Source organism: Vulpes lagopus, chromosome 24, assembly GCF_018345385.1.
Source record: "Vulpes lagopus strain Blue_001 chromosome 24, ASM1834538v1, whole genome shotgun sequence".
NCBI lineage: Eukaryota > Metazoa > Chordata > Mammalia > Carnivora > Canidae > Vulpes > Vulpes lagopus.
Genome location: NC_054847.1, coordinates 9,536,924 through 9,560,481, shown reverse-complemented (window position 1 = coordinate 9,560,481; position 23,558 = coordinate 9,536,924). Strand labels below are relative to the sequence as shown.

The 23,558-nt window shown below is 56.0% G+C and overlaps 1 protein-coding gene across 1 annotated transcript; it reads left to right on the top strand.

The window, feature by feature from the left end:
- The first annotated feature begins 17,529 nt into the window (after window positions 1-17,529).
- Window positions 17,530-23,300, top strand: INHBB (inhibin subunit beta B). Its single transcript, XM_041739952.1, has 2 exons — window positions 17,530-18,106; window positions 20,514-23,300. Exons 1-2 carry the CDS (start codon window positions 17,653-17,655, stop codon window positions 21,287-21,289), a joined length of 1,230 nt encoding a protein of 409 aa, XP_041595886.1. The 5' UTR covers window positions 17,530-17,652; the 3' UTR covers window positions 21,290-23,300.
- The last annotated feature ends 258 nt before the right edge of the window (window positions 23,301-23,558 follow it).

The following is a 23,558-nucleotide window of genomic DNA, read 5'->3' as shown; positions in this document are numbered from 1 at the left end:
CCAGAATTTGAGTGAAGTTTCAGCAGGAGAGAAATGAGGGCAAACCAGGAGGACCAATCAGTTAGAACTTTCATTTATTCTGTTGCTCATTTCAGCCAATTTTTGTTGAAGCCACACTGCGCAATCTGCCGTGTGTGGGGAGAAAGTAGAACCAGAGGCCCGCAGGTTCCTTTGTCTGGCTGAGCGTGGTCCCCCCTGAGGCTGCAGGATGCTGGGAAGGTCTGCAAAGTCTGTGCAGTTGGCTGATGTGTTTTGAACGTGTTTGCAGAGCCTCACACATACTCTCTGCTCTTTAGGCTGTCCTGGCTGCCCCTTATGCTTATGCTGTTCCTTCTGCCACATGACACCTGGGGCCACCTTACCCCAGCACGGCCTGTTGTGCAGGAGGCACTCAGCAAAAACTGATGATGGGTCTTGGGGCTGACCACTCCCCATGCTCACCACTGCCCGGAGTGAGCCCACAGAGGGCCACCTGCTGCTCCAGTCATGTCACCCATGTCATCCCCTGGGCTACAAGCTGAGTCGTGTCCTCCTCAAATTCCTATGTTAGAGCCCTACCTGCCTGTGCATCAGAATAGGATCACATTTGGAGACAGGGTCTTCAAGAAGGTAATTAAGGTAAAATAAGGTCATATGGGTGAACTCTAATCCCATATGACTGATGTCCTTAAAAGCAGAGGAGATTAAGACAATGACACATTTAAAGGGAAGACCACGTAGAAGACAAGGAAAGAAGGAGTCCGTCTACAAGTCAAGGAGAGAGGCCTCAGAAGGAATCCACACTGTGACAGGGGTTCTTAGACCTCTGGCCTCCAGAACCTCGAAACAATGAATTTCTGCTGCGGAAGCCACCTGGTCAATGGTACTTTGTTACAGCAGCCTGAGCAGACACACGTGAGTCCCTGGAGGGGGCTGCTGTTCCCCTCTTGTAGATGAGCCTGTAGCTCCACACATGAAACGCCTGGCCTGTTTGTGACCCTCCCCAAACCTCTGTTTCCTCATCTGCAAAACGGGAACAATGATAGATCGGTGGTAGGGACTCAGTGAGATATGACACAATGAATGTTTGTCCCTGTGCATGCCTCAGCCTGATTTGGCTAAGGAACCCATGGGCCTGGGGCGGAGGCTGGCTCTGGGTTCTGCATGTGGTTAACAGTTGGTGTTGATGACTGATATGTAAAAACAAAAAACCCCAAAAAACCAACCCCCCCGCCCCAAACCCCAACAAAAATGGTTGCGTTCTAGGTAGAACCTGGGGTGGGAAGGGCTTGGGCTCTACTGGCTGGCAGATGTCTCTGACCTGGGAACTTGAACGGCCGCCCTTTGCATGGGCTTTTTGCACAGGTGTGGATGCAGGGTGCCCACGCAGGGAGGCGTGAGCTACCGAGCTGCACTTTGTAGGTGGGGAGGTTGCAGCGCGGTGCAGTGACCTGTCCAAGGAAACTGAGTGTTGGCACTCTTTCTGTCAAAGTCTTTCCTACATCAACCTCTGAGCTGGCCTGAGCCTAGTGAGGGTGTAAGAGGGCTGAATCCGGGTAGCCCAGGTGGCTCAGCGGTTTAGCGCCACCTTCGGCCCAGGGCGTGATCCTGGAGACCCAGGAGATTCATGAATAAATAAATGAAATCTTAAAAAAAAAAAAGAGGGCCGAATCCAGGTTCAGGTTCAGGGGCAGGACAGCATGCTCTTGGAGAGCAGTCATGGGTGCAGAGAATGCCAGCCAAGTGGACCATTCTTTTTTTCTTTAAAGATTTTATTTATTTATTTATTTGTTTATTTATTTATTCATTCATTCATGAGAGACATACACAGAAAGAGAAAGACAGAGACATAGGCAGAGGGAGAAACAGGCTCCCTGTAGGGACCCTGATGTGGGACTTGATCCCAAGACCCCGGGATCACGACCTGAGCCCACGGCAGATGCTCAGCCACTGAGCCACCCAGGTGCCCCCAAGTGGACCATTCTTCTTTAGCACACGTCCCGCTAAGCCTGGCTTGGCTGCAGGAGCCAGCTCGTCAGCTGTCTGTAGATGCTCTGAGTATCCACAGATACCTTCCTGGGGTCAGGTACCACTTCCTTTTTTATTTGGAAGTTATCTCCCTGAGTAAAGTAGCCTTGAGCCACCTTGACCTTCCTCTACCCCTTGAACCGTGACCTCCCAGAGGGCCATCAGAATCCTAAAGTGTCACCTCGTGAGAAGCTGAGTCTGGGAGGGGCTCCCGGGGTGGGGCAGGCAGGGGATGATCGTTCTGGAACTCTCCTTTGGGTTGGCCCAAGGACCTGCTCTGCACCCCTCAATTATATTTTAATATCTATCTATATTCTTTCATACCGCAATTACTAAAACATCATTAATTAGGTTACACACACACATACACACACACACCCAGCTTAACAATGATACAAAATGCCAAATTCCAGTTGACAAGAAGCCAGCAGCCCAGCCTTTCCTCTGGCTAAACAGAGGGACCCATTATGCTGGAATATTATTTTCTCATGGTTTGGAGCCATTACATCAGCCTTGATGTAATAACATTGTTGAACTTCAGAGGTATATTTATTTTGGTTTGGAGTTCAGATAGTTGAGCCGTTAGCCCGGGATTGAGCAAAGCCTGGACAAAGCCACTAAAGTTTGAAACGAACCATTTTGCCGTTCCCCTCCTCCTCACCCCAAGCACACACACGTAGACATTTTTTCATTTCTCGGCACAGGTGGTGGTGACCTTGGTGCTGGAGCATTTTGGAATTTTACTTTTTTCTAAAGTGACCGGGCAATGCAGTATTGACCAGCAGGGTGCTGAGGTGGTAAACAAGCCCCGGAGCTGGAAGATTCGGGAATTCCACCATCAGCTTGTCTGAAGACAGACGGGACGTGTTCACAACACTGAGCAGGGAGACCTACGCTGGACTCGATCCCAAGACCCCGGGATCATGACCTGAGCTGAAGGCAGATCTTTAACTGACTGAGCCACCCAGAGATGCCCCTGTGTGTGGACATTTCTACAAGCAAGTGAAAACCAAACAAATTCCTGGTCCTGGTGATCTTTAGGTATCCCCCTTTCTCCTGTGATAGGGAGAGGGCAACGGAGGATAGGCAGCCAAAGGAGAGGGAAAGTGCAGGAGAGCGTGAGGAGTTGCAGACTTCTGAAGAACACATACCACCCAAAGCCCAGGAAGATGTGTGTAACGTGAGTGTGTGACTGTGTGTCATGTTAGAGGAAGGTCAGGGGAGCACGGTTGATGGGAACCAGCCCCCTGCTGATCTTCGTGCAGAGCCCACATGCTAGTAGGGTGTCTTCACTCCAAAGAATACCTTTGTGGGGGCACTTGGATTGTGCAGTCGGTTAAGTGTCTGATTCTTGCTTTTGGCTCAGGTCATGATCTCAGGGTCTTGGGATTGAGCCCTGAGTTGGGCTTTACCCTGAGTGCAGTGTCTGCTTGAGGTTCTCTCCCTCTCCCTCTGCCCTTCCCTCCCCTGACCCTTGCCCAATCTTTTTCTCTCTCTTAAATATATAAATAAATCTTTAAAAAAAAAAAGGATGCTTTTGGGTTTCTAGGGCATGAGGCAGAGAGGACTGAACAATCATTCTGACTGTGACCTCCTGGAGGGCTTGCCAGGAGCCAGCAGGTCTGTGCCACCCTCTGTCACACCCAGGGGGTACCAGCGGCTTTGGACACTGTAGCCACAAAGCACAACTGTCCTGCTGCAGAAGGGAGGGCAGCGTGGCTTCAGTGAGTGGGAGTGCCATACCTCCTTCTATGCCAGTGGTTCTTCCCCGTAATCCTACGTTATAATTAGCCTTAAAGCCTCCCCACGCCCGGGCAGCCTCCCTCCCAATTACATCAGGGTCTTTGGGAGGGCGGCTTGCTGGGTGCTTCTAACGTGCATCCAGGTTGAGAACCACTGGTCCATCTACCTGATGGATCCCGGCTGGGTTGTTGGCTTCAGTGTCTACTCAGCAGGGTGGAGGATCCAGAGTGGCATCTTCTCACAGTAGCACTCAATTGCATTTGTTGCATTAGATGTAACTCTAAATAGCTGCAGATCGGGTGGCCGCAGCCTGGGGACACTATTTCTCCAACATGCCATTTGTGACACACAATTTCCACTAGAGGAAACAGCAGCCCCCTCCAGGGAATGATGCCCCCCACCCAGTCTGCGATGCTGAGGATGTCACTGCTGGGGGTGAGGGGACAAGGAGATATTCTAGAGGCTGGTGGTTTTCACCCTCTTTTGACTTTAAACTCAATGTCACGAATCCGCTTGATGTCACCACCTAGAACACACATGCATGCCTACAAATACATAGACATAGACACACGAAAACAGCGTCATGCAATAGTATTCATTTTATTGTGTGTGATTTCCTGTTAATTTCCATTCTATTCCTTTTCCTTGCATTAAATGAGGGTCCTAACCTGCTAAATCTGAAATTCATGACCTGTTTGCGTTTGACACAAGACCTGCAGTTTTGAAAACATTGCTGTAGTCTTTTGGCAAAACTGACTCTGGGGCCGAACAACTGTCTTCCTCCTCCACCCAGCGCTCCGTGTGGTCGTCATGATCCTTTTCTCTCTAGTGTGCGCTTGAGAATTTCTTTCTTTTTTTTTTTTTAAGGTTTTATGTATTTATTCATGAGAGACACACAGAGAGAGGTAGAGACTAGAGACACAGGCAGAGGGAGAAGCAGGCTCCCTGTGGGGAGCCGGATCCAGGACTGGATCCCAGGACCCTGGGATCAAGAACTGAGCCAAAGGCAGATGCTCAATCACTGAGTCACCCAGGTGCCCCTGTATTTTGGAAATTTCTATAAATAAGACAAAATAAAGCCCTGGCCCCAATCTCCTTAGCATGGCACCTGTTTTCCTCTCATACCCAGAGAGAGGAAACAGGGCAGGCAGCAGAAGGAGATAGACTCAGGAAACCCAGGTGGGGATGTGATCCAACAGCACCTGGTCAACCTCCCAATTCAGGGGGACCTGATTCAGAGTGAGAAAGGGGAGAGGAGGAGTACATGGTCTCCTCCCCAACCCTATAGCAAGCAGCCTCAGAAGAATTGACATGATGTTGGTGGCTGTGCCCAGCACAGGGACTTGCACAGAATGGGCACCTGGTGTAGCTTTGTTGGCTGTGAAATGACCTCTCTGGCCACAGAGAGAAAGCCGAGACATCCGAGATCTCAACAATGAGGGTCTGACCCTCTCGACCCCAAACTGAACGCGATCTGTTTGGTGCCCACCATCCCTGGGGCTCTTGTAGAGCGGTAGCAGGGGGGAGCCTACCGTTAGGCACTGGGGCTTGAAGGTGAGGTGCCCCCCCCCCCAGGACTTCCCATCTCCTCCGACTCTGCCCCATTCCTCTGCTTTCCTTCATGTTGGGAAGAACTTCCTGGCTGGTCCTCTTGCTCATCAGCTACACTTGCTAAGGCCCTCTGGCCCTCGGCTCTACTGAAATGGCCCTTGGATCGGGTCAAGGTCACTAACAAGCCACATCGCCAAACCCCAGGGTGAGTTCTCTGCTGTGCTGACCGCTCCCGGCATCGGGCATCTGGCCCTCGCTCCTCCTCCGGCCGCCGCTCTGGCTTCTCTCCCGGCGCTGAGCTCCCTTCCCGCCTCTCTGCTGGCTCCCCTGGCTCTAGGGGGGACGCACCCCAGGCCCCATCCTTGGCCCTCTTCTCCGTCAACACCTCTTGCCCTGGCTTTCCATACCGCGCATGCACCTGCGGTGCCCAAATTGTTTCACCTCTGCCCTGAACCCTGTCCAACTACCGATGCAGCAGCCTCCACTAGTGCCCCTCAAATTCGGTACATTCAAGCAGAATGTGTTATTGCCCCCTCTTCCTCTCCCCGTCTCCCCCACCCCCACTAGGGGCACCACACCGTCCTGGTTGATCAGCCCCCGAACCTGGGATCCGTCCCCTCAGTTCTCTCTTCCCTCCACACCCCACACCCAATCCGTCCACGTGTCCTGGCAGCACTAACCCCCAGGGGCCGGTCAGGCAGCTTCTTACCACCTCCTGCAGAGACACTAGCCCCAGCTCTGTTCTCTTTCACCTGAGTGATCAAGCCGGGGCCCCACTCATCTTCCTGCTCCCCCTCCCCCCAGCCGGAGCACTTCTCACTGGGCAAATCCAATCACAGTGGCACTGACAAAAACCCTCTAAAACTTTGCATCACATTCAGGACAAACCCCAGATTCCTTAACATGCCCTCTGTGTACACCCAATATTTAGTCTGTATTTACTTTATTATTTTTTATTTTTAAAGATTTTAATTACTTATTCATGATAGACATAGAGAGAGAGAGGCAGAGACACAGGCAGAGGGAGAAGCAGGCTCCATACCGGGAGCCCGACGTGGGATTAGATCCTGGGACTCCAGGATCACGCCCTGGGCCAAAGGCCGGCGCTAACCGCTGAGCCACCCAGAGATCCCCCTGTATTTATTTTCTGATTGAACTCTTGTTTAATTTGGAGCGGTGTAGAACCCTGCTACACTGTGTTTTTCGACCACCCTTATGTCTAGGGGTGGCCAAGGAGATAAAAGCAGTGTTGTTAAGTGGGGCCTCGAGGGTTAGCCTTGTAATAGAACTGGCCTAGCTAAGAGGATGCAAGGCCATCCCCTTTCCTCCTTCCCACTGCTTGAAACAGTGATGTGATGGATGGTGCTCCAGCAGCGATCTTGTGGTTGTTAGGTAACCTTCATGGAAAACTTATGGAAACTTCATGATAAGAAAGAAGGAACAGGAGTTCCTACCAACCATAGAGCCATCATACCTGGCTTGGAATTCCTAATTTGGAGTTCTTAGGTTTTGAGGGAGATAAGGAGCTGACTAAGAAGCTTCCTGGAGGCAGCAATGCTTGGGCCTAGTGTGGATAGAGTGTTTCCTGGCAGACAGGGCTCTGCAGGCTGCACTAATAACATGAGTAAAGATAAGAAGGGGTGAGGCATGCAGTGTGGCCAACTGTCCTGGTTTGTCTGGGACAGTCCCGGTTTTTCCATGGAAAGTCCCACATCCTGGGAAACGCCTTGGCCCTGGGAAAGCCAGGAAGATTGGTTATCCCAGAGACACACATGGCCTGGCCCGGTCACTAGAAGTCGCTCTCAGTGTCCGGAAGAGAAAGAGAGAGTGAGTGAGTGGCTGGGGCCCAGGAAGGGGTTCTTTATCAAAAGCCAGATAGGCGGCAGGGGCTAGATGAGAAGCCCCCCACTCCACACCCTGTAGGCTTCACGAGGAACTCGAACTTTTCCTTGACAGTGGAGAATCACAGAAAAAAACTGCAAGATAGAAGTGTGGTCATAGGAAAGAGTGAACTCTTTATTGGTTGGAGGATGATTCTTCCTACGGGAATACACAAGGAGCTACCGCTCAACAGCCTGCGTGCTCCGAGTGGTGGGCTTGGCTGCCACTGCTCTATCTCCAGAAGCAGCACATCTAGCACCCCAAGGCAGCCAGGGGTAGGCTTCTGCCTGTGGCAGTGGCCCACGCAGCGACCCCCGGCTCCTGAGTCGCCAGCCCAGAGGTGCGCCGGCCAGCACCCACACCCCCCATGCCCAGGGCTGATGCTCACGGGCAGTTCTGGGAGTCACCCTGTGTCTTCTCAGCCACTCCTCTGGAACCTCTGGTGGAGATGTGGGCTGCCTCCCTCCTCCCGGCTGATCTCATTCTGCAGATCACGCTTTCTCGATACTTCCAGGGACAGTCATTGCAGGGGAATTTGGGAAATGTTTTCTCTCTGTGGCTGTGGTGATATGGGAGAAGCAAGTGTGCCTGGGCAAGTAGCTTTCTAGTGCAATGGGTTGGGTGGATGGGGATGGTGGCTGTTCCACCAATGCTTAGGACCTGTCTTAGTGTCTGACATGCCCAGGGGGACGCCCGGCCCCAGTGCCAGATGCCTGCCATTCCTGATTCTTCCTTCTCCCTCTCTTCCTCATGCAACCGCAAACTCCTATGAGTCCTGCCTTCTGAGTCTCTCCTGGAATCAGCAGGATGGTTTTACAGGGCAGGAAATGCCTGAACTATTATTTTCCTTGCTGTTCATCTTATCGGTCAAAGCATCCCGAGATTGGTGCATACATGTCACCACCACCAGCACCCATGCTAAGACCTGCACACTCCAACGCACACACTCCACACCCATCTGCCACAACACACACACACACACACACGTATCCCGACACACATACTCCAACACCAGACTCCTGAATATACCCGACACAACACATATGTCTCAACACGCGCCTACACCAATACCACAACACGCACACACCAATGCAAATGCTAATGCACACATCCTAACACATACATGCACCATTCAGTCCTCTGAATTCAGTTCCTGGTGTTGACCTTCTTCAGGCTGATCACCGTCCCACGCACCCAAACCCGTGGGCTAGTTTGGGTCCCCATTTCCATCTCTCAGACTAAAATGCCCCAGGCCACCCTATTCCCTGGAGGACTTCCCCCTCCAGGTCTCCCCCTATGGTCTGCTTGCCTCTGCTTCTGCGTGTCAGCCAGCCCTGCCTCCCACCTTCGGAGGCCGCCCCACTGCACAGCCACCCCCCATACTCACTTCTAGCCTCAAAGCTCTGGGCCCCACTGGCCTGGATCAGGAAGGAAGGTGGCACCCTTCTGGGTCCACATGTCTTCCTTCCCCTGAGCACTTTGCTCATCCAGGGACTACCACCTCCCAGCCCCATTTGCCAACTGCAGTGCCCTCTCCAGGAGTCCTCTGGGACTGCTTGGCCACACTTGGTCCCCTCGGCTCCCGTACCCCCCTGGCTGTGTGACACCACCTTCTCCTTTCCTTCCACCTCCCCTACTGCTCCTCTATTCTGCTTCTCCTTTCTTTTTTTCCCTTCTATTCCCTACTGGAGCAGGGAAGTTACCTCATCTCAGCTGCAAGACTCCTTGGTTAGTTAACCTTAGGTTTGACTGCAAATAACAGAATTCCCCAAATACTGGAGACTTAAACTCCCAAGGTTTTCTTCTCTGGTGTAAGGGAAGAGCGGAAGAGGCAGCACAGGGCTGGTGTGGCTGGTGTGGCCGCAGAAAGTCACCATGACCCCGCTCCGGTCCTTCTGCTCCACCATCCTCAATTTGCGAGGAGCCTGCTGTCTGGAAGTCCCTTGCCAGACACCCCTCCCTGACCCTGACCGTCTCTGTCCTGCCTCTGCCAGGGTCGCTTCAACCCTCAGCACCAGCCCCAGCGAATTCTCCGAGTTCCCCTCTTCCCCCCTCCTTCTGCAAATCCCACCACGCCAGGCCTCTCTCACGCCTCTGGTCCTTACACACCTTCTTGTGGCTGAAGGGCCTGGCCCTCTCTGCTAATTGAGCCAAAGGCAAGCCAGTGTCGTAGTCCTGTCATCGCCTGGTACAAGGTCCCATTTCACTAGGTTCTCTGAACAAATGCATCGCACACTTTTTGAACAATAGGTGGAGGGATCAGGAAGGGTTGGAGATGATTTGGAGCGGCCCTGAACCCAGAAGATGCACTCGTTGCTGGGAGGGTTAGTTATCTCCTGCATGTGCAAGATAGTGAGTGTGTCAGACTGTGTCCAAATTTGATTAATAATAAAGCATTCTTGGTTAGCAGAGCTTAGGTGGATAAGGGTTTGCATTATTTACAGGTACAAACAATGTCATGAGGGGGTTTTATAATAATGCATATTCTTAGCTTCTTTTGATGAGTGATAGTGAATGTCAGTTGATGAGTATTTTAGTATCTGTGTCCCTGATGAAAGCCAAGGCACTGGCAGCTTCTTCTTTTTATTTTTAATTAAGTTCCTTGCTCTGTGCTGTTATTTCTGAATCAGTAGGAAGTTGTGGGGGTATGAGAAGCATTAGGCGCTCTCAGAGAGATGAAGGTCAAATGGAAGTTTAACAATTTGTATTTCTTCATCCTAGAGATGCTTGTTCCTTATTGACCTGATCTATTTTCTATCTATCTATCTATCTATCTATCTATCTATCTATCTACCTATCATCTATCATCTCTATCTATCTATCTCTATTTATCTATCATCTATCATCTCTATCTCTCTCTATCTCTATCTCTCTATTATCTATCTATCTATCTATCTATCTATCTATCTATCTATATCTATCTATCATCTATCATCTAGTTATCATCTAGCTATATCTGATTATATCCACCTATCATCTTGATAGCTTTCTTTTCTTTTTTCCTTTTTTGGAAAGGTGGAGAAGGGCAAATCCCCTCAAATCCCTGGCTTAAGACCAGCTTGCATGAAAAAACTCTGGGCAGACAGGCTCCACTGGCAGGGGGAGCCCCCGGGGGCGCTGCCTTTTAGCCTGAGCTCTGCTCATGGTTCTCTTGGCACTGCTAACGAGGACCGACTCTGGGCGTCTTTTACCAACTTGGAGAATGAATGCAAAATAGGTATTTGTCCTCAGTAGGCCAGAACTAAAACACTTTACCCCCTTCACAGCGAGGTTTCCTAATTAGATATAAATATGTTTACCCATCAACAAAAATCTGATCATTTCCTTTTCATTCTTTTTTTTTTTTCCCTCCAGCATTTCAATCCAGAATCTAACGTATGGGCAAGGAAAGGCAGGGAAAGAGCTGAATGTGCTGGAGCCCAGGGGGATGGGTGAGAGATCCCTCCTTTCTTGGATTAGCACCTGACTCTGGGGGAGGGGGTGAGGAGGAGTGGGGGTGGTGGAGGAGCAGGGCTGGGGAACACAGAGGCAAGCGTGGGGAGAGCAGTGTAAATGAGTCTGTGCCTGCCCACTGCCCAGTGTAAGGCTGCCCAGCGCTGGGCCAGAGGGAAAGGGCTCAAAGTTTGGGGCGCTTGAAATTAACCCAGCTTTTTGAGCCTGCAATAGGCCTGGGCTGGGCTGGGGAATGAGCTGGTAATGGCTCTATTTTTTTTTCTTTCTTCTATAAGCACAGTGGTTCCCCCTGCAGAATTCCCTTCATTGGCAAAACAGACCGTTTTACTGACAGCGAGAATTCAGTCTTCCCTTTACAGAAGGGGTGATCTTGCGTGAAGCAGTACATCTTGGTGGCTCTCTTTCTGAGCTACTCCACTGGGAGAGCCCCACAGGTATGGATTTGATGACTATGGAGTACCCAGGTACACGGGGTGGGGGGTGTTTTGACTATTGGAAATAAAGGTCTTCAGCTTTCATGAATTAACCCGTTCACTGGTTTTGTTTTAAAAAGAAGAAAGGATGTCTTGTCAATACCCACATACAAGAGTAATTTCCTTGTTTTCTTCTGTGTTGTTCCTGTCACTTGGGAGAACCTAAGAAATGCTATCTTGGGTCGGCTGTGCATGGTTGGGTTTTTTTGCTGATGGCTCATTGGACGGGCAGGTCACATCCCATTCTCCAAGACATGGACACAAGGTCAGCTATGAAGTTCAAGAGCCGCTGAATACTGGGGGATGCTATTTAAGGAGAGTTCTATGGTTGGACTCAAGTGTTCCTGAAGTGGACATGGTTGGGCTTGGGGACCCAAAGCCAGGAGACCTTTGAAATGCTCCGTTTTTCCTTTGTTAGTTGCAAAACAACTAGCTCATTGGGTTCTCGCCACACACATGGGAGTTGCATCCAGGACCACTCAGGGCAGAAATTGGGTGGGGGAGGATCCTCAGCTCATCCTGCTCAGCCCAGACCTGGGATCTTGATGCAAGGCATCCAACCTTTCCCCTTTCTTCTTTTCTTCCTTCACTGCCAATACCTTCTCTTTGGCCCTTATTTCCTCCCTGATAGGCTGACTCTCTCCTGCTCTGAGGTCCTCCTAAAAAACTCTCACAAGGGGTACATCCCCTCCTGGCCTTATTACACCTTTCTGGGCTGACAAGTCACTCCTGTCCCTCCCCAGCCTAGCTCCATTGGACTTGGAACATATTCCCATCAGGAAGGCTCCTCTCCCAGGTGACCTTTCCTCTCTCATGCCCACCTAGAAAATGCCTCCTCCTGTTTCAAGGTTCAGTTCAAATCCTGCTTCCCCTGAGATTCCTGGCAGATGTAGTTTGTTCATTCTCATTCCCACTGTGCCGCATTATCCCAGCTAGCTCCCAGTTAGTGTATTGGCCTCCCCGATAGACTGGGAAGGGGTCACGAGGGTAATGAGGTTGGACTTCAGCTTTGCTTTATCCTCAGCAGCTAGTTCAGCATGGTTATTGAATGAATGGGAAGGAGTTCTGGGCTAGGAACAGTTTGCGATTAACAATTTGAAGTGGGACACTATCTAAATGCTGTATTTAGGACCCCAATTTTTCCAGAAACTATACCAGCTTGGATAGCCATCCCTATAGGTGCTGTTGAATACCTCCCGAGTGTTCAAGACACGTTCAATCGTACTCTGGGACAGCCTTTAGCACCGTGCTGGATGAAGTGGAGGGGTGGGGCTCCCTCAGGTCCTCTCAGGCCAACTTCTTCCCAGCGCCTCAGTCTTACTGAGAATGGGTTCAGGGACGTAATGATTTCTTTCTTTCTTTTTTTTTTTAAGATTTTATTTATTTATTCATGAGAGACACAGAGATAGAGGCAGAGACACAGGCACAGGGAGAAGCAGGCTCCCTACGGGGAGCCCAATCCCGAGACTCCAGGATCACGCCCCGAGCCAAAGGCAGACGCTCAACCGCTGAGCCACCCAGGCGTCCTGGAACACAATGATTTCTAGGATTCCTGCTAACAAATTTTAGGGGATTGGTTGCTGAGAGAGTCAGCTTGAAAGGAACTACTAGAGGAGGGAGCCCTACAACATGGTTTTGCATTGGAGCTGGTTCAGGGATTGGTGTGGTCAGCATGCATATGCCGGGTGGGAAGCAGGAGGGCGCACACCTCTGGTGGCCTGCACCCTATATAGCCCAATTAGAACCTGGGAGTCTGCATGTGAACCCCAGGCCCACTGACGAGGCCACGTCCCGGAGCCTTAGCTCCTTCATCAGTGACACGTGACAAACTGACTAGTTTGTAAGCATTCCTAGGGCAGGGCTGTGCTGGGTGCCAGGCAGCTACAGTTGAAGGGCACACAGTTGGTCTCAGCCTTGGAGCTCATGGGTTTCAGAGATGACAAGCATCCTTTCCGAGGCCACAGCAGAGCTTAAGGATGTGGAGAGCTGGTGGGGTCCCCCAAAGGTGGGCACCATCCAGCTGCCCTGGTGAAAAATACAGGGTTGTGTCATCAACATGACCTTCCCACAGTCCTCTCTTGTCAAGGACTTGGCTCTGTGACCTCAAAAGCATGAGGTGGCCTTGGGGCGCATTCTGCGGGGACTCTATGCTGGTGTCTGAGCTTTGATGAAGGTCAGCCTGGCTCCTGGCCCCTCGGGGGTCCCCGTGGCTGAGTCCTGGCTTGCCCCGGGCTCTAGGCTTGTTCCTCTCCTGTGTCTTGAGCTGCCAGGTGGACAGGATATCTCCTCTGGGCTGGCATGCAGCTCCTGCCATTCACACACTGAGCCACTCCTGAGAGGTGTGATGTACCATAGTGATGTGTGGCACAGGGAGCAACAGTGGCTCCCTGACCAGTAGTGGGAAAGTGAACACCAGGTCCCTGGGCCCAACTGTGCCAAAGGCCTCTCTTCAGCCCATGTGCCATTGGTGTGAGGGCCTTCTTTTCACCCGCATCCTGTGGGGGTCATGAGGCCAAGAGCTGCACCTGGGGTCTCTTTTAGCAAAGGAGTTCTCAGGCTTATTCATGGTTAACTTTGTCACTTGTGGACATTTCCAGTGTCCCCAAATTGACACTTAACTGTGAGTTATGCAAAAACAAAACAGTTGTGAGAGCGCATACTCTGTGGCTCCCAGAGGAAGCCTTCTCATGCTTTGTGTGCCAGGATCCACAATGCCGCCATGTTTTCTTCCTTCCTTCCCCATGGGGCCTGAGTCCCTTGAACGGTGGCAGGGAGGCAGCCTTCTGTGGCGGTGTTTGTGTTGGGGGGTGACCTGTCCTGCAGGAGGGCACTGGCTATGCCACTGACGTGTCTTATATTCTAAACTGCCAGGTGCCGTGACATCCCTGGCTGATCCTGAAGGCTGAGGTCAATGGCACAAGGAGAACAGAGCCCAGTGCTAACAGAGGCTTGGAAGCAACAGGAACAGGTCCTTGCCCCCCAGTAGGAGATGGGGGGTCCCCCCCAAGTACAAGGTGATCTTGAAGAACTCAATTTACACCCTCAGCTCCTGGGGGCTGGGGGATCAGCAGAGGGCGGGATAATCCCAGCTTCTCGAGCAGATGGTTTCTGACTACCGCTTGACCCAGTTCCCTCCCAGCAGATGACTGGCAGCAGGGCTGACAGCGCTCCACCAGGGGAGCAAAATGGGGACCCTCCTCTCAGCCTCCTCTTCCCAGCAAGGAGGAGGTGCCTTCTGCCCCTCCTGGAGCCAGGTCAATGGGCAGGATGCTGCCCTTCCCACCTTCCCAAAGGTGCGGAGCACCCCCTCTTTGCCAGCCCTGTCCAGCCGGGGTGGGGCTCAGTGAGATCCCTCCTAGCCAGATAGGAACGGACAGACGGCTTTTGGGAGGGTTTATACTGGGGAGTGCAGAGGTGCCCATTTCTTGATGAGCTCATTGCTTGATGACTTTTCTCGTTCGTTCATTCATTCATTCATTCATTCAATCAATCAACCAAGCATTAGTTCAACAAGCTGCTCCTGATCTGGCATCCGATAGGGCCATGAGACTTGGTCTTTGTCCTCTGGGAGTCTGGGGCCCCACAAAGGAGACATATAGGTGAAGGGCTAATAGCCAGGCACTGGGTGGAGGAGCCTAATATGGCAAATAACTAGTCAGGACACAAGAGGGCCATGGTGAGCTTCACCAAGGAGGAGAGATGAGGTTGGGTCTTCAAGACAGAGGAGTTTGCCAAGTGGTTGGTGGCCGCAGTGATGGAAAGACCCAGAGAACCAGAGCATGTGCGTCTGGTGGAAGATGCAAGCAAACCCCTGAGGTAGAAGCACCTCCTTCCTGCCCAGATACCACAGGCTCCCCAGGTTCTGGCATCATCCAGCAAGTGGTGGAACGAGAGGCCAGAGAGTGCCGTGCTGTTTGGGAACAGCAGAGAATCGGGCTCTGGGGAAAGCCCTACGGAGACAGGAGGGCCGCCACGGCGGGGACCCTCCTGGTCCCCTGCTTCTCTGACTCCCCCTTGGTAAACCCGCATCAGCTCCAAGGCTGTCCCGAAGGGCCAGGCACCTTCAGGTCGGTTCCTCAGCTTGGGAGGGAGGGGGCGCTCGGCCTCCAGACTTGCGGGCCTCAGCGGGCTGCAGTCCGGCCCAGCTCCCCGCAGGCACGAACGGGCGGGAGGCCCGACTGCGGCTCGCAGCTCGCAGCCCGCAGCCCGCAGCTCCCAGCTAGGGGAGGGTGGGGAACCGGAGCTGAAGCCACCATCCAGCTTCCGCTCCCCTGCGGCCCAGGAAAGCCACGATGACCCCCCACCCTGCTTGCACCGCACAGTCTCGCCTGTTGCAGGGACCGCGACCGGCGGTGGGGGTCCGGGCGAGGAAGGGGACAGCGCAGGGGCAGGGCGGTGGTCCGTGGCCCCAGCGCCGGGCCCTCTGGCTCTGCTGTGCTGCTCCGCACCCAGGTGGGGGCGTAAGGGGGGGAAGGACCGGCTGCTCTTGGCGTTGGGTGCTCCGCGTTCACTGACAGGGTCTGTTGTCCGGGTCCCCCCAGGAACTATGCCTTGGAATCACGGTATATAGGGTTCTTGGAGGTGCTTGGCCAAGTTTGGGGCGCCCAGAGCGTCACACAGGTGTTCTTGTCCTCCCCCATCACAGATGACGAGATAAGGACGGGAGAGGGTGAAGACTACTCAAGGTCACTCCTGCAAGGCTGGCAGCGGCCGAGCCGCCCCTGGAACCCGGGTGTGCTGAGACCTAGATCTACCGCTTAGGGCGGGGGGGCAGTGGGGCCGGAGACCTCGCCAGTTCCGCAGGTCCTGGGGCTCGGAGGCCTCCCAGCCGCGAGGCTGCCCCCCCACGCAGTCGAGGGCTGCCTGGGGCCGGGAGGCGGCAGGGGCTGCGGCGGGCCGGGCCTCCAGCGGCCACCGCCCCCTCCGCCCCTCCGGCCCGCGGGCCCGCGCCTCGTGCGATGCTCGGGCGGCCCGGGGCGCTGGGCTGGGGCGCTGCAGCCCGGGAGCCGCATCCACGCCGAGCCCGGGAAGGTGCACCCCGGGAGGCACCAGAGGGGCGGGGGGCGGCGGCAGGGGCCGGGAGGGGGCGAGCGCGGGGGCCCGGGCCGGGAGCGCGTCCGTGTCGCCCGGCGCCCGGCTGGGGAGGGTCCGGGGCGCCCACGTGGTGGGAAAGTTTCGAGACGGCAAAAGTGGCCGGGCCCTGCGGGGCGGGGGAGGGGACGGCCCGGCTCGCCCCTCCTCCCCGCGGAGGCAGAAAGGGGAGCAGCGGGGGGAAGCGGGGGTGGGCGTGGGGGGCGGGCGTGGGGGGCGGGCGGCAGCGACTCGGGCAGATTCCGCCCCCCCGGGCGGGGAAGGCCGGAGCGGGGAGGCGCGGACGGCCCCTCCCGCAGGGCCGGGACGAGACTCGCCCCCCCCCCCCCTTTATGCCAACGTCTATCTCAACGCGCGCGCACATACGGAGATTGTGCGGCTTTTTTTTTTCCCCCTTGGGAGAAAAAACGAGGCGAGTAAAAGAAGAGAGGGCAAAGGGAGGAAGTCCTCGGCAGGCTCCGCACCGCGCCGCGGCCGCCACGCTCCGGCTCGCCCGGCCCCGGGAGCGCCCGCGGGAGAGGAGCCGGGGCCCCGCACCGGGGCCGCTGCGAGACTTTGAGGCGCTCGGAGCCCGCCGCCGCCGCCGCCGCCGCCGCGACAGGGCGAGAAGGGCCCGGCCTCCGCCTCGGCTCCCAGCCTGCGCCCCGCGCCCCGCCGGCCCGCGCAGCCGGCGGAGGGAGGGAGGCGGCCGGCGAGGAGGCGGCGGAGCGAGCCCGGAGCGCGCAGCGGCCCGCCCGCCGGTGGATGCGGCGCCCCGGGAGCCTGGAGACAACTTTGCCGCGTGACGCGCCGCGAGGACTGCAGGGCCCTTGGCCGGGGGCTCCGCGCCGCCTCTGAGCCGGCCCCGCGCCCGCGCCCGCCCCCGCCCCCGCCCCGCTCCGGCCCTTCCCGGCGCTCAGGTGCGAGCGGGGCCCCGCCGCAGCGCCGCGCAAGCCGCCCCGGCCCCCTCCGCCGACTCCGGCGCCCTCGCTTCCGTCTCGGCCAAGTTGCGTCGACCGGCCCCTTCCCACCGGCCCCGCGCGGCCGCTTTCGCTTCACCCGAGCCGCGGGCCGCGGGCCCCGACGCGGAGAGGATGGGGGGGAGGCTGCGGAGGCCGCGGCGCCCGGAGACGCCCGCGCGGCGCTGACCCCCGCGCCCCCGCCCGCGCCGCGCCCCGCCCCGCCCCGCCGCGGCCCGGCCCCTTCCCCGCCGCGCGCAGCCCCCGCGGCCCGGCCGCCCCCTCCCCTCCCCTCCCCTCCCCTCCCCTCCCCCTGCTGCCGGCGGCGGCCCTCCCGGCGGGCGGGCGGAGGCCCGGGCGGGCGCGGGCGCGGGCGCGGGCGGGGGCGGGGCGGGGCGGCGCGCCGGGAGCCCGGAGCCCGGAGCCCGGAGCCCGGAGCCCGGCCCTGCGCTCGGCTCGGCTCGGCTCGGCTCGGCTCGGCTCGCGGCGGGCGCCCTCGTCGGCAGCGGCGCACCATGGACGGGCTGCCCGCTCGGGCGCTGGGCGCCGCCTGCCTCCTGCTGCTGGCGGCCGGCTGGCTGGGGCCCGAGGCCGGGGGCTCGCCCACGCCCCCGCCCCCGCCGGCGCCCGCCGCGCCGCCGCCGCCCCCGCCGCCCGGGGCCCCCGGCGGCTCGCAGGACACCTGCACGTCGTGCGGCGGCTTCCGGCGGCCCGAGGAGCCGGGCCGGGTGGACGGCGACTTCCTGGAGGCGGTGAAGCGCCACATCCTGAGCCGCCTGCAGATGCGGGGCCGGCCCAACATCACGCACGCGGTGCCCAAGGCCGCCATGGTCACGGCGCTGCGCAAGCTGCACGCGGGCAAGGTGCGCGAGGACGGCCGCGTGGAGATCCCGCACCTCGACGGCCACGCCAGCGCGGGCGCGGACGGCCAGGAGCGCGTCTCCGAGATCATCAGCTTCGCCGAGACAGGTGGGTCTGCCCCACGGCCGGCCCCGCGCCCCGCGCCCCGCGCCCCGCTCTCCCCGCGGGGCGCACCCCAGCCCTGCCGCCAGCCCCCGCCGTGCGCCCCGTCGGTCCGCCCGGTGCCCCCCGCCCTCCACCACTGCCCCCAGAAATCCGCCCCGGCGCCTCTGGGCGCGCATCCCCCTCCCGGCAGATGCGCGCGGCCCTGGCTCCGCGGGCGCTTGCTGGGCGGTTGCTTAATGTTTTTGTTTCCCACGGCCGGAGTGTAGGCTCAGCGGTGTGGCTGGAGATGTGCGTGCTTGTTGGTGCCCGTGGGCCGAGAAGAGGGTGCGCGCGTGTGTGTGTGCGTGTGTGTGTGTGTGAGTGTGAGTGTGCGCGCCGGGAGAGGCCGGGCCGCTTCCCTCGCCGGGCAGGGCAGCGCGGGCTTGCCAGGATTGCTGCCGGCTCGCTGGGGAGAGCTAGGCAACCTCCCCCCGATTGTGTGGGCACCGGAACCGGCGGAAGGCAGGCTTCTCAACAGGTCCCATCATTTACGCAGAGAAAGACGCGGCTCGGGGGCAGCCCCGTGCCTCTGGGCTTGCCTGGCAGCCGCAGCAACCCCCTCGCCTGCGAGCCGCAGAGTTCCCAGTTAACAAAGGGTAGGAGTCCCTTCTGGAATCTTCTCCCGGCCCTGCATCTGCACATTTATTTCTGCCACTGTCCAAATGTAATAATCGAGGGACAGAAAACCTTTCGGAACTTTAAGAGGAGAAGGAAAATGTGCCGGCGCTGAAATGCTGCAAGTGCTTTCCACTCCGCTGTCCTTTTCAGGACTTGAATGAGCCAGGCTGGCTTTTGTGCCTGGAGCTCAGCCCCATTTGTGCCGAGGGGACTGCGGAGAAGGTCGCAGAGGGGGAAGCCCTGGTGCGGGCAGGGCGGGGGTGGGCAGGGAGCTTGTGTGTGTGTGTGTGTGTCGGGGCGGGGAGCGGTTGTGTCACCAGGCTGAAAATGCCCCCCACCCTCCCAGGCAGCAGGCAGACGGTGCCGGTGCCGCCTGGGGATGAAAAGGGATGAAAAGTTTTGCATGGCCGGGTGTGGAGAAAAGCAGAGACAATCGGACTGGTTTGTGCTTAGAAAGAAATGCATTGCTGTTTTAGCTGTCCGACCGAGTCAGGGAAAGCTCGACATGCAATTAGAGAGCTTGGATTAAAAGGTGCTTTGGGGCCCAGAGTAGAAATGTGATTCTGGAAGGTCGAGGAGGCCTTTTGGTCCCGGTGGCACAAAATGACAGCGGGGGCTGGTATATTTCTGGTCCATTTCACGGAGCCAGCTCTTTGACTTATAAATAACAGATTCAGGTCACAGGCAGCTCGTCCAAGACCAGCTTTTAAGGCTGCACTTTCCCCCATTTCAAAGTCAGATGTCAGTGTTATTAGAGGAGCCAGGCGAGGCCTGAGGAGGGGGCTGCAGGGCAGTGGTAGGAGGTTTGATAAAACCAGCCACGGCCACACAGTTGCCTTATTTGTTCTTCCTGGAGAAAAAAAAAAAAAAAAAGGAAGAAAAAAGTCCAAATTGTCAGAAGAGTCACTGCAATGTAGGATGAGAGAGTAGTTGTGTCTGGGTTGGCATGGTCTCTCTTCTTGTTGAGCTGAATTATGGAGGAGACTAACAAGCCAGTTCCCCTTTCCCTTGGCAATTTTGAACGTGCCATTAATGGGGAGCCAGCGTCTCATGAAAGGAGCGGACCTCAAGTTTCAAGGCTGAATGTCCTGTCCCTTGGAACTAGTCAGAAACGAGGGCTGCTCTTTGCAGCCTGCAAAGCACACGTTCCTGTGTTAGAAATCTGAGCAGAGCTCGCTTGTTTGCAGTGGAGGTTCCACTGGGGGTTGGATCAGATCATGCTTAGGTAAACACTGGGAAGAGGCGGTAGGTGGCTCAGCTCGATTTTGCAATGCCCTGAGTTAACCAAAAGAAAAAAAGAAAAAGAAAAAAAAAAAAAAAAAAAAAGAAACTACCTTTCCACTGAAACAACCCACCCTAAAATCCTCAGTGCGATCCTGGTTTTGCTTTTCAGATTTCACAGATACCCATAACAACTTGTTAAGATCTTGGCCTCCTGACAAGTTCCTCTGTTGAGCTTTGAGGCCTGACAGCCTGTCTCCAGGGAGCCCTGGCCTGGGAGAGGTGAGGCAGGATTTTATAGGCCTGGACCCTCCAGCTCCAAGCTGGTCCGGGTTTCTCAATGGAAAACGATTTTCTCTGCCTCTCCCAGGTTACAGTCAGAGGCCCTGGCCCCAGGAACAGTATTTCTGGTCAATAACGTTTTCCAGCTGCGTGGCAAGTTCACATTCCAGCATCATGCAGCAGAGTCTCTTTCCCCATTGCCTCGTGTTCTCCTTGAATTAACTTGGCCTGCTCTCCCACCTCTCCGCAGATGGCCTCGCCTCCTCCCGGGTCCGCCTGTACTTCTTCGTCTCCAACGAAGGCAACCAGAACCTGTTTGTGGTGCAGGCCAGCCTGTGGCTTTACCTGAAGCTCCTGCCCTACGTCCTGGAGAAGGGCAGCCGGAGGAAGGTGCGGGTCAAGGTGTACTTCCAGGAGCAGGGCCAGGGCGACCGGTGGAACGCGGTGGAGAAGAAGGTGGACCTCAAGCGCAGCGGCTGGCACACCTTCCCACTCACGGAGGCCATCCAGGCCTTGTTTGAGCGGGGCGAGCGGCGGCTCAGCCTGGACGTGCAGTGCGACGGATGCCAGGAGCTGGCCGTGGTGCCCGTGTTCGTGGACCCCGGTGAGGAGTCGCACCGGCCCTTCGTGGTGGTGCAGGCGCGGCTGGGGGACAGCCGGCACCGCATCCGCAAGCGGGGCCTGGAGTGCGATGGCCGGACCAACCTCTGTTGCAGGCAACAGTTCTTCATTGATTTCCGCCTCATTGGCTGGAACGACTGGATCATCGCACCCACCGGCTACTACGGGAACTACTGTGAGGGCAGCTGCCCGGCCTACCTGGCGGGGGTCCCTGGCTCCGCCTCCTCCTTCCACACGGCGGTGGTGAACCAGTACCGCATGCGGGGCCTGAACCCCGGCACAGTAAACTCCTGCTGCATCCCCACCAAGCTGAGCACCATGTCCATGCTCTACTTCGATGACGAGTACAACATCGTTAAGCGGGATGTGCCCAACATGATCGTGGAGGAGTGCGGCTGTGCCTGACCACACGGCAGGGCTGCGGCGGTGGTGGAGGGGCGCCAGGGCCGGAAGGGTTCCCCCCAGCCCCCGTGGGGACCGCCGGGTGCCCGGCCGGCTCGGCGCGGTCCTGACGTGGGGCTGCCCGGAAGGCACCAGGGCGAGGCCCGAAACGTTTTCCTACTACTTCATCGAGCAATCAGTCAAAGCCAGAGCAAGAACCCTCGACCGACGCGAGATACTTTCAAATGCACACGTAGACACGCACAGCCAGACGCATCCTGCCACCCACACAGCAGCCTCCAGGATACCAGCAAATGGATGCGGTGACAAATGGCAGCTTAGCTACAAATGCCTGTCAGTCGGAGAGAATGGGGTGAGCAGCCACCATTCCCACCAGCTGGCCCGGCCACTCTGAATCGCGCCTTCCGAGCACACATAAAAGCACAAAGACAGAGAGACACAGAGAAAGAGAGAGAGAGAGGAGAGAGAGAGAGAGAGAGAGAGAGAGAGAGCGAGCACGGGAGCCACAGAGAGGAGAAGCAGATGCGGGGGTGGGGAGTGTGCGGACAGGCAGGAGGGCTGCGTGTCCCCCTTTGCTTGTGTGCGAGGCCTGCCATGCCTCAGCATCTCCTGGCTCAGACACGTTGGCTTCCTTCCCTGCCTGGGATCCTTCATGCTGCAGGACCAGGGGAAGCCTGTCTTTTCCCACCCTTGTAGAGGGAAAGAGGCCCAGAACGGACACAACCTGCCAGAGACTGCGGAGCCGTGGCAATGACCCTTTGACTGTTGCTTGGGTCCCTGGCGTGACTTATATGTGTGTTTGTTTTTGGGGTAGGGAGGGAGGGAGAAGAGAAGGGTCTTAATTTGATGCTTTAACTGATCACTAGCAGCTGACAGGTCATTCATTCCAGTTGTATAATTGAAAAGGGACTTTGCTACCAGGTATGACCTTTTAAGTTAAGATTTGAATTGTTCTACATGGGAGGAAAAAAAAGTTGCAATCTGTGCCCTTCACTGGGCATATTCCTCTAGGACTGGTTGGGGAAGGGGTGGAAATGATGCCCTAGGCAAGGGAATGAGCCCAGAGGAGGAAACGGTGGAGTGGAGGCATTCTGGAAATGCTTGCGTTGGGGAAGGGGGGGGGGATGCCCCCCCCCCACCCCCAGCAGGGTTTGTGGGAGGGGAACAGTTTAGCCGGTCTTGGAGAGCTGGGGAAGGCTTTCCGGCTGCTTTGCAGAAGTTGCCTGCGTGGGTCCCGGCCACCAGGGCCGGCCATGGACGCGGCCCCCGCCTGCTCGCCTGCCCGCCTGCCCTTCCTAGCACTTGCCGACTTGCCTGAACGCACATGATATAGCACTTGCCCATCTGCGTGTGTCCAGAAGTGGCCCTTGGCAGAGCACTGAACTCGCTCACCCCCAGATGTCCAAGTGCCACGTGAACTATGCAATTTAAAGGGTTGACCCACACTAGACGAAACTGGACTCGTACGACTCTTTTTATATTTTTTATACTTGAAATGAAATCCTTTGCTTCTTTTTTAAGCGAATGATTGCTTTTAATGTTTGCACTGATTTAGTTGCATGATTAGTCAGAAACTGCCATTTGAAAAAAGAAGTTATTTTTATAGCAGCAAAAAAAAAAAATACAGTTAAATGTATTATACATAATTTTGGAACCAAAGAGGCCAACAGATCAGTTTTAATTTTTATTAGATGGTGAGGCCATCTTATATGAGGTAGACGTTCTGAACAATCCCTTGAGTGGCCTGCCAACGTTTCAGGGTATAAATGGATTTTGTTTATTCAGTTTGATGTGTCTTTTCTATCTTTACACACCCAGAAGGTACAGAAAAAAATGACTATGGTAGATTGCAGGTGTGCGTCCTTAAATCCCCACCTTTATGTTTATTTAATAAAGCTCCCCTTAGGTTCTGTTTCATAATAATTTAAAACCAAACAATTTTCCCATAGACTTGCTGTTAAAGTATTTTACATCTGTGTACAGTTTAAGAAAATAAAAGGTGGAGTGCCACGGGCTTCCTGCCTTGTGTGCTGTGCGGGGCGCTGGGGTCTGGGCTGGAGGCGGTGGCGGGAGGAGGGTGTGGCCGGCCGGGCGTCCAGCCTTGATGCCCGTCGCCTCCGCGGCTCGCTCCCGGCACTCTCTGAGTCCTTGCCACGAGCACGGATGTCAGTCAGAGACTCTAGGAAAAATGGCAGAAGATCAAAATGAAGGACAATTAGCAAATTCATGAATTACACATTTGTTTACCCTCCCGGTCCCCAGACTAATTATG

Excerpts from the sequence above, each read along its gene's own strand:
- INHBB (XM_041739952.1), top strand. The coding sequence starts at position 17,653 with ATGGACGGGCTGCCCGCTCGGGCGCTGGGCGCCGCCTGCCTCCTGCTG. Across the intron at positions 18,107-20,513 it reads CATCAGCTTCGCCGAGACAG|ATGGCCTCGCCTCCTCCCGG; the intron begins GTGGGTCTGCCC and ends ACCTCTCCGCAG.